Here is a 10,880-nt window from a genome sequence, read left to right as displayed (position 1 = left end):
TGTCGCACAGAATGTGACTATAATATACAACATAGAAATGCAGTCTAAATTACAACAAGGAATTTACCAAAAAAAGGTCTCTTGTTAGAAAGAAAGCCACCTAACATGGCAGTTTTATCATCCTTTTCTCCCTCCCCCCCCTCCGAGGTCAACACACTGATGCTATATGAGTCGTAGCTACTTCTACATCCCTTAGAACGGTTATTCTCAGAAGGCTCCTCATGTTGCTCCGAACAGAACAACACGGTAAGACTGTACAGTCCTCAAAATAATTTATTAACACGGTTTCTAGAAAAGAAATGCTAGTCCTTTTAAAAGGTTCACTTTTTTTATCCCAGGGTGCACAAGAAATGTGCTTTTCTCTCTAACCATCTAAGAATACAAAAGCCGGCTGAAGGAGGACTATAAGGAGGACGTGGTGGAGTCCACAACTTCTCTTCCATTGCAGACTGTGGGAACGTAGACATTTGCAGAGGCTGGAAGAGAGGGGGGAAAACAGGACTTTAGATGCTAGGGATGACCACCAACAAGCTTCAAATTTTTTCAGGATCACAGCGGAATGTTTTTAAACCGAAGGAATCCTCCATGCATAAATATTTTAAAAGGTGTTTTGATCACATGGTTTTGATTTGGTTGACTTCACGTCCTACTCCTTGGAAATCTGGGTGTCAGTGCTGAAATGATAACTAAGAATAGAAACCAGGAGATGGCGAATTCTAGTCCCGCCATAGGCATGAAAGCCAGCTTGGTGACTTTGGGCCAATCACCAAGAGGTTGTGAGTTCTAGTCCCACCTTAAGGATGGAAGCTGGCTGAGTGATTTTAGGCGAATCACCAGGAGATGGTGAGTTCTAGTCCCGCCTTGGGCATGAAAGCCGGCTGGGTGACTTTGGGCCAATCACCAGGAGATTGTGAATTCTAGTCCCACCTTAAGGATGGAAGATGGTTGGATGACTTTGGCCCAAACACCAGTAGACGGTGAGTTCTAGTCCCGCCTTAGGCATTGAAGCTGGCTGGATGACTTTGGGCCAGTTGCTCATTCTCAGCCCAACTCACCTCACAGGATGTTAGTGTGGGCAAATAGAAGGAGGAAGATGCATTTGTTCACTGCCTTGAGTTATTTGTAAAAATAGTAAAGTTGAGATACAAATAAATACATATTTGTGATATTTTGCTCTGGCTACAAGCTTCTATGACTTTCTGGGACAGTGACAGAGAGTATCAGTGCTCAAATGAAGAGAACAAAGTCTTTCTTGTCAAAGAAGAGAAGGCTGGAGCAACTTTATTGAATTACCTTGGGAATAACCGGTTCCTGTCCCACTGACGCTGAACCTGTTGAGGTGCAGCCTGTGAGTGACCACATTCTTCTGCGGTTGGAAAAGAACGATGTGCACTTTGGGGGCAAACAAGCAGCCCAGGACAACGAAGCCACTCAGGCTGACGGAAATGCACATGGTTGTGGTCTGCACCTACACGGAGGGGAAAGAAAATAACGATATTGCAGAATTAGAGATGTCAGCAAGGGAGAGGCATGGATTCTTATGCCAGATGTTGCCAATAAAAGAATGAAAGATAGACGCTCTGCATGCAAGGTAGCCTTCTATGTGTGTTTAGGTGACAAATCCTCTCAACTGCAGCCTATGAGGTGGGAGGGGTCAATTTGCCTTGGCCAACTCGCCAACAGGGCAACTTGCTGCAGGACAAAAGCGACATGAAGATCGAAGAAATTGGTGGAATAGAATCATTAAAGAAAGGGTGCAAAAGGAAGGACAAAATGAAATGTGAATGACAAAAAATAAAATTATTTTTAAAAATATTTTAAATCATTAAATAAAATTGAATTGAATTGTTCTGCAGCGAATTGGCCACAGTGAGTTGTTCCATGGAGAGTTGGCCAGGGTGAATTGGCAACAATGAGTTGACTATGGCAAGTTGGCCATGGTGAGTTGTCCGATTCCGGGTGAGGATTTGATAGTCCTACCTGTCTCTCTTCTTTTGGGACCTTAATATCCAGAGGTTCGTGCCAAAAACCAAGGGGGATTGTAAGTCTGACAGTTGCTGCCCAATAAAGCTGTAACCATTGCTAGTCTTCGGTACCTACATAAATCGTGGTTGGATCTCCTGGTTGCCCGTGACTAGCCCCAGATTGCATCAGTAATCTAGAGCAATAGAGCAGTTGTGGTCTCACTTCTGAAGTCTATCATAGGGTTGAGTTATGGCCCATTACTTTCTTGTTGGCTCTTCTTTCAGATTATGGTAGACTGATATTATGGGTGAGGTCTAAGTAGAGGACCGACAGAATTTCAGAGAAACCAGGATTTTGGTGAGTGGAGGCATCTTCTTATTGGTGTGAATGGGACTCGGAATGTGGATGAATGATGTGCATTCTTGACTTCATGTGTTTGGGTCAATGGGTGGATATTGGCGTTCTGCAAGGCTTTCCCATATCAAATCTATGCAGTGAAACTTTGATTAGTGGAAACCCCTCAATCAATTCAGTGAAACAGCTCATCAAATCACTTCAGCTCAATGAAGTGAACTAAATTCCGGATTCATTTTCAATGTTTAGAGTGGATATGCAGAGAACTAATTTTCCAAACTGAAAAACAATGAACCAAAGAGTTAAACAAATCGATCTGTAGTATTGAATCAATGTTAATATAATTGGAATGGATCCACACACTTCCAGCACAGCCAGGTTAAGTCTATCTTCATCTACAGATGAAGGGAGCCCTGGTGGTGGTGGTGTGCTTAGAAGGCAGCATTGCAGGTTAAACTCTGCTGACTGCCAGGAGTTCAATCCTGACCAGCTCAAGGTTGACTCAGCCTTCCATCCTTCCGAGGTGACTAAAATGAGGATCCAGATTGTTGGGGCAAGAGGCTGACTCTGTAAACCGCTCAGAGAGGGCTGTAAAAGCACCGTAAAGTGGTATATAAGTGCTATGGCTATTGCTGTGCACTGGGTGACTTTGATCAGTCTTTCTCTTCATAGGACTTTGGAAAGAGGGAGTTTGCAGACATGACCTTGAGCTCCTGAGGAAAAGGTGGGATATGAATCTAATGAATGAAACAATGGGTGAATGATTGAAATGAAAGTCTAAAATAGAAGGGGAAAGACTTTGCTACTCATGCTTCAGTTCAGTTTCTCCCCCTGGCCGAACTCTTGACTCTACCCACCTCAAGGACACAACCTCTAATAATTTTCGCTGAATGGTGGCATTTCTATTCCACATGTCTGTGTTCTCTGCCCTAACATAGTTGAAAATCTCTATCTGCCATTCACTTCAGTTATTCATTTAGCCCCGGGCTGACTTTTGAAAGCTTTCACAATAAGGAAGGGAAGGAGGGAGGGAGGGAGGGAGGGAGGGAAGGAAGGAAGGAAGGAAGGAAGGAAGGAAGAAAGGGAAGGAAGGAATGTGCTTCTAACAATGGGTTAGAATTTGGCTGAAATGACGGCGGATGCCTTACCCTGTAGTCACTCGATGTCACATAAAAGATCGGCAGGAATGCCAGCCAGATAATACAGGTTGTGTACATGGTGAATCCGATAAATTTGGCTTCGTTAAAATTCTCTGGGCACTTCCTTGTTTTGAAGGCATACACAGTGCATAAGAGGACGAGGATCACGTCGTATGTCAAAGAGATGAGCATGCTGGCATCTTTCACATTGCATTTCAAGATGACCGTCTGCCTCTTCTCCGGAAGGGTGTATCGGCGAGTGCCCGGAGCTTCTAAAATCAGCCACACGGACACCAACACGATCTGCACCATGATGAGACTCAGGCAGATGAGGACTTGAGAGCGGGGACTGATGAATTTTGGCCTCTGCGCCCCATTCTTCACCCCATTAAATATCCTGGCGATGCAGTTCGTTTTGGTCAGGAGGGCCGAGTAGCAAACGGCGAAGGAAGTGCCCAGGCCCAAACGACGCAAGGTGCATATGGCTGGAGAAGGCTTGGCGATGTAGAAGAAGGTCATGCTGTAGGAGAGGAAGACTCCAAAAAGAAGGATGTAGCACAACTCACGGCTGGAGGCCTTCACCAAAGGTGTGTTGTTGTGCTTGACGAAAACTCCCACCACTAAGAAAGTACAAATGAAGCCCAAGCACGCGATAGTGACCGGCCCGATGGACCAGGCATCTTCCCACTTGATGTAATCTTCAGGTAGGTCATAACAGCTGGTCAGATCCAGACTGGGCCACCGTCCTGGGCCACAGTCCCTGCAGGTGAATTCGTCAGCCAGATACTCAAAAGATTCACAGGGAATGCAGATCCAGCAACAGACATCTCCGGGTTGCATATTCTTCATCTCGTTGGGTGCGCAGGGGTCGCTGCACTGGGCCACGGGGACCAGTCCTCTGGACCAGTGAATGGCATTGACCTCCAGGGTCAAAGTTTCAGCCCACTGTCCCACTTTCAGGTAGGAGTATCGGCCTCCAGCTTGCTGGAAGTTGAAAACATTATATCGGCCAATCCCATCACCGTAGATATCAAATTTAACAAGATTGTCCGCAGACTTGGAAGAATGGAAGGGAGCTGTGGAAATAGGAAGGAAATAGGCTTTTCATATTACGTTCATATGTTCTTGTATTGTTGTGCCTTTTGGATAGAGTGACAAACAAAATACGTTAGAAGGAAAAAGGCCCTGATCTAGCTAACAACTTTCTGGGACAATATAAGATGAATCCATTCTTGGTAATCACATATAAAACAGCACAACAGCTTTTGTTCCGGATGAATCAAAACTCAACGAACTAATCTTGATGGACATGAAAGCAATTCAATGGATCAAAAAGACTCATTTATAATTAGGGTAGGCTTTAGTCAATTTATCTCACTGAAATTTCTTTTTTAAATTTTCTAAGCATTCCCGTTACAGAAATAATCTGCCTGAAGACTCCTGGCACCTCCAAACCTATCAAATTATAAAATATGAGGATATCACATGTGACTTGAAATTTCAAAGAGTTTTGCATCCAACCCCAGGATTCTGCAGTCGTGGAAAAACCATCAGTCTTTTCCTTGGAAGCTGCTGCTTCAGAATTCCCAGCATCAACCGGCCTTCAAAACAGACCTTCTAAGTTATTGGTGCTTAATCAATTATCAAATACATTGAATACTGAGAGCTGGGAGGCTTGGAAGGGTTGGAGGGTGACCTAAATCCCATCTTATTTCACTACTGGGAGCCCACTGTGATGATTAAACATTGGAATTCATTGTTCTTCTGCATCTTACTTTCCTACTAAAGCTGTTCCCTCAAACCCAGAAACACAGAGGACAATTAAAGGTAAAAGGTTAAAGGTTCCCCTCCTTGCACATCCGTGCTGGTCGTTTCTGTCTCTAGGGGGTGGTGCTCATCTCCGTCACAAAGCTGAAGAGTCAACGCTGTCCGAAGACGTCTCCGTGGTCATGTGGCCGGCATGACTAAATGCCTTCGAAGGTGCATGGAACGCTGTTCCCTTCCCACCAAAGGGGTCCCTATTTTTCTACTTGCAAACTGCTAGGTTGGCAGAAGCTGCTGGGACAAGAAATGGGAGCTCACTCCGTTACGCAGTGCTGGGGATTCGAACCATTGAACTGCTGACCTTTCTGATCGACAAGCTCAGTGTCTTAGCCACTGCGTCCCTTTTAATTACGATTACGAATTACAATTACAAATGTACAATTCCTAAATACGAATGGCTTCCCTCGCACCCAGTAAGTAAAACTGATTATGAGATTTAGGAGACCCAATATGATTCATGAAACTAGAGAGAAATATTAAACATTTCTAGCATCATTTTGGTTTATTTCTGGCTTCCAAGCCTGGTCTTCACTCATCTCAATGATTCTGTTTAGCCACAATCTCCCCAAGATCCAAAACCTGGTCCAAAACCTGACTCTTTTGGCCAAAGATTTTGCTAGATTAACAATAATAGACATGATGGGTTCATTAAAATTAATCCCCTAAGAAGCAAGCAAGTAGGATAATCAGTGTGGGCACCCTGAAGCCCATCTGAGAAGAATCAAGCTTTGGGAATTGTGGGTCCATCTAAAGAAAGTGAGATGACTTTTAGGAAACAGATCAGGGAGTCACCCTGTTTTGGAGAATTCAAACTAGATGATGAGCTCATCAACTCACTGCATCTTCAGACTGGAAGGAACCCTGAGGCCGCTGCCTTCAACTCCCATGGCAGGACTTCAATTTGAAGGATAATTGACAGATGTTGTAGCTCAGAGGTCTCCGAACTTGGCGACTTTAAGACTTTAAGGCTATGCTGGCTGGAGAATACGGGGAGTTGAAGTCCACAAGTCTTAAAGTTGCCAAGTTTGGGGGCCCCTGTTGTAGCTGTTGAGCTGCTCCCCGAGTACACCTAAAAGAGGGGAACTTATTGCTCTTAACAAAGGACAGTTTTTCCGATGTTCAACCAAAACCTAATTTAAGATCATTCTTTCAGGTCCCCTGCCCAGAAATGATGGTTTTCTTTTTTTTATAGTTTAAACAGTTGAAAAGGGATAATCCCTTCTTCTTGCACTGATATACTTAACAATTGACATGCTTGTCTTTAAATAAATTCTTTTGTAACCAAGATTGTGGCTTCTGGGTCAGAAATCTCAATGGATCTAAAAGTTCCTTCTCCCTTGATCTGTGCAGAATTGCAACCTCTGCTATGCTCTCTCTCTCTCTCTTTTGTTCCCCCTCTCTCATTCTTTCTTTCTTTTCTCTGTCTCTCTGTCTCTCTCTCTCTCTTTCTCTCTTGTCCCCCCCCTCTCTCTCGTTTTCTCTCATTCTCTTTCTCTCTCTTGTTCTCTCTCATTTCCCCCCCACTCCCTCTCCCCCTTGTGTTTGTGTGTATGTGTGTGCATATATGCGGGAGACAAAGAACCTCCTTTTCCTAGAACTGAACACAAAATAAATTCCCAAGAAAGTGCACAGCAGCCGACATGCTTTCTGAAATTCATCTGTACCCTTTCCAGAAATGTAATCCAGCCTCTCCAATCCCTTCAAAAGGCCCGCTGGATAATCCTGACAGGGAATTCTTAAAAAACATTTTCTGTATTTCTTGTAGCTTCCGTTTCCATAGTTATAGGAAGAGTCTGGGATCTTCCACCCACCAAAATTTGGCAAGCCCCCCCACCCCAAGGCCAAAACAAACATTACAACGTCGTGTCAATCTCAGCGACACCTACGCGGTTAAGGAGAGGTGTTGTTTTGAGTTTCACCTGAAGAAAAAGGATTTTGGATGGACTACTTTTGGCCCTTTTCCATCGGAGTGTGATAATGACGACAATAACGCAAGACCCCAGAGTGACAATTGAACAAGCTGCCAACCGCAGGGTTGACGGTGGATGCTATTTGGAGTTTCAGGGGAGGCTGTGACTTTCTAAGGTTGTTCCTGTCACAATCTATCATCCCTTCGTCTCCTCATTAACTCCCTGCCTCTGGTTCTGTGTGCGATAGCAATTTGTAGTGGCTCATCATTAGAGGAGCTACTTCATTACCCTCGCCACCTGGTTTTATTTCACAGAGCAGCCATTATGTAAATAGAGACATCATCACCACAAAGCCTTCAGAAAGGAACATGGTCTTAAATGACGATTAGAGCGGAAGAAGGTTGCTTCGAGGGAAGCGTCTACAGGATTCGGTCCACAGCATCAGGATGATGATGATGAGCCTGACTTTAAGGCTGACCCCTTTCCTCCTCCCACTAGAAAGGAAGACTACTCATCTTCTCCGTCTTCTCAATCATGCCCAGATGGAACCAAACCTGGAGCTTCTTCTCCTCTGTGTAAATATCTGTGTGCAGGGTGCCCATGTCAACTCGTAAAACATTCCTATGCCTGTTTTTGAGTTGCCATGAACAAGGGAGAGAGGAATCTGAAGGAGCAGTATGGCAGTTTAAAACCAGAAGTACATTCCATGCTTATCTTACAAAGATTGTAGCTAGGCTACCGGATCTTCTGCCCACGAAAATCCTTCATTGGAGAACGTGATATGGATGACACCCAGCCCGTGAAGGTGCGTTATTGGAGAATCTGATTTATGATACACCCAGGGAAGAGCGGGGGAGGGGGGAAACAGGGTCACGTATGCCAGAGTTGGCTTCATTTAGGTTTATGCTGGCGTGTTGCTCCTAATAAACCTTTCGGATTCTTTTGCAGCTTGGCTTGAGGTTCATGATTTAATTAGGGCAATCGCCGGAACCCTGACAGCCCACATGTTTCAGTGTGGTGGCCACGATGGTGTAGTCAAAGCGCTGCCAGTTTTTTATGTGGGGTAGGTTGTGTGATGATCTGCTTTACAATCATCATGATTTATTACCCCAATTAGCAGATTCCATTATGGTCATAAGCGAAAGACATCCTGTAGTGAAGTTAAGGAGCAATATGGGTGTCTTAGGACCTACAATGGTTAAGGATGTCATTTCATTGCTGAGGTTCTCCACCCTCAATGGCTCTTGACCCATCCTTGTGGGAAGCACAGCCCTTGACCTCCTAGATGTCTCTGGGCAGGTCAAGGGCTGTGCTTCCCACAGGGCTGAAGATGTTGTACACAAAGCAAAGTCTGCTTTGAGGAGTGGAGATCAACCTGTGGTCAACTTCCTGCTTTAGAAATACGTCCTCCAAGCATAAAGGAAAGCAAGTGAGGACAACAATATCACAACTGGAAGGGGAGAACCATGATTGTGTGGTCAAGGTGACCATATATGCTTGAAACCCAGGAATTGTTTGACTTTCAACCCAGCAGGGTCTCTCCTTTCGTCGACAGAAGATTTAAAAGCAGGAAACAACAACGCTCCAGACATTAATTGAGCTAATTGTTAATCCTCAAGGTCCAGTGGCCTGGCTAATGACTCTGCAGAGTCCGGGCCCACACTTGTAAGCATGAAATAAAAAGGACCCCCTGCCTTAAGGAAACCAATTCTTAAGGACCAGGTTCCTTCGAAGCAGCATCTTTGCAGAAGTTTGGTGGAAAAGACGGGCAGCTTTAATAGAGCAGAATGATGCTCAATGGTGCCCAAAGATTTCTTTCAAATCAGCTTCAAAGCCTATGGACTTTGGAGCCACAGTGGCGCAGTGGTTAGAGTGTGGTACTGCAGGCTGCTTCTACTGACTGCCGGCTGCCTGCAATTCGGCAGTTCGAATCTCACCAGGCTCAAGGTTGACTCAGCTTTCTGTCCTTCCGAGGTGGGTAAAATGAGGACCCAGATTGTTCAGGGAAACAGGCTGACTCAGCAAACTGCTTAGAGAGGGCTGTAAAAGCTCTATGAAGTGGTATATAAGTCTAAGGGCTATGGCTATGTTTCCCTGATAATTTCTTCACATAGAAGTCTTTGTTTGGGATCCTTTTGGGGAAAGGCATGGAAAGAAAAAGTGTCCAGCAATGCCACTCAGATTTTTCCTACTCCATTCGAAGCCTCCTCCCCCATCTATTCAAATGAGAGATAGACTCAGAGCCTTGCTTGTGAATTTACACTCCCCCTTTTGCATAAACGTAGATGGGGCTCCCAAGGACATCCCACGGGGGCTCCAAAAAAGCCAAGAGGTCAGCCACCAATATACAATGGAAGTAGTTCACAGGGGCAGAGCTTCAACTGGGCAATCAAAGCTGTCCTTGTGAGTGTAAAACTGTCCTTGCTCTGCAAAGGCCCCTCCCCCAATCAGCGCAGATCTGCCCATTAGCCGGGAATTTATGTGTGCTGTCCGTAAATTAGGTCACGTCCAACTTTTGAAGGATTTATGACACTGAGGTGGGAGGAGCCTCCTGAATCCCTACCATTTGCTGACCCATATTTTAAGCCATTGATTCTATTGGGCATGTCTTTATTTATACATAGCATGTATTTGTTACACGTATGCAAATTGCAACATACATCATGCATTTTATATAAATATGTTAGTAGGGAAGAGAAGGACCAGGGGAGACATGAGAGCAGTCTTCCAATATCTGAGGGGCTGCCCCAGAGAGGAGGAAGGGGTCAAACTATTCTCCAAGGCACCCGAAGGCCAGACAAGGAAAAATGGATGGAAACTGAACAAGGAGAGATTCAACCTGGAAATAAGAAGAAATTTTCTGATAGTGAGAACAATCAACCAACGGAATAGAAGTTGCCTTCCGAAGTTATGGTAGCTTCATCCCTGGAGGCTTTCAAGAAGAGATTGGACTGCCCTATGTCAGAAATGGTGTAGGGTCTCCTGCTCGGGCAGGAGGGGTTGGACTGGATGACCCTACAAGGTCCCTTCCAACCCTGTTAATCTGTTTGTGTGGGAGAATGTATTCCATATCGAACACTGCACTCAAGTCGATTTCCTCAAGTAATTTTTTTTTTTGCTGTGATTGTGAGGAGGGGGAGACCATTGTGGTTACAGAAGGGGAAAGAAGAACCATTATCCAACCGTGTTCTGAGAAAGAAATTCATCCTGTTTGATTCCTAATTCCCAAGTTCCCCTCTGAGGTTCTAAGCACCGATGCCTTGGGGTTGATAAGAGTCATTTAATTTAAAGTTATTTGTGCTGGGAAACGGGCATTGCAGGCTAATTTATACAAGCAATCACATTCTAATTATAAAGGAAATGAAAAGCCCAACGTTTCCCAACCACTCCGCTCCCCCACCGGGCCTTTGAAAGGTGATTCTTAGCCGCGGCTTCTAACGCAGCCCACTGAAGGGGACGGGACCCTAAAAGGGCAGCGGGGTGAGCAGGCCAGCGCCAGGGAGAAAAGCGCTGGGTTCCCCTGGAATTGATGGCCTTGTCAAAGTTGCTGTGGGGCCCGAAGACGCCTGAGATTTAAGAAAGCTGAGGGGCCTTTCACTGGGCTTCTCCTCTGGAACTCAAAGGGAAACCACGATTCATGGCTTAGGGGCTACGTCTGGCAGGGAGCTCGCCCAATGCTGTTGGCGAA

General features: G+C 45.1%; 1 protein-coding gene across 2 annotated transcripts in view; it reads right to left on the bottom strand.

Annotated features, from left to right (window-relative positions):
• GRM3 (glutamate metabotropic receptor 3) overlaps positions 1 to 10,880 on the bottom strand; it is a 75,179-nt gene continuing 64,299 nt past the window's right edge. For both annotated transcript variants that reach the window (XM_087969184.1, XM_026682616.2), the window contains 3 exons: positions 3,468 to 4,534; positions 1,294 to 1,468; positions 1 to 476 (listed from right to left, as the gene is read on the bottom strand). In XM_087969184.1, coding sequence (XP_087825310.1) covers positions 403 to 476; positions 1,294 to 1,468; positions 3,468 to 4,534 — 1,316 coding nt within the window. In that variant the 3' untranslated portion in view covers positions 1 to 402. The remainder of the gene's footprint in view (positions 477 to 1,293; positions 1,469 to 3,467; positions 4,535 to 10,880) is intronic.

This window comes from Notechis scutatus, chromosome 6 (genome assembly GCF_049901735.1).
Source record: "Notechis scutatus isolate UNSWTSFEM ecotype Mainland chromosome 6, rNotScu1.2, whole genome shotgun sequence".
NCBI classification, from domain to species: Eukaryota; Metazoa; Chordata; class Lepidosauria; order Squamata; family Elapidae; genus Notechis; species Notechis scutatus.
This window is presented reverse-complemented; position numbering and strand designations above follow the sequence as displayed.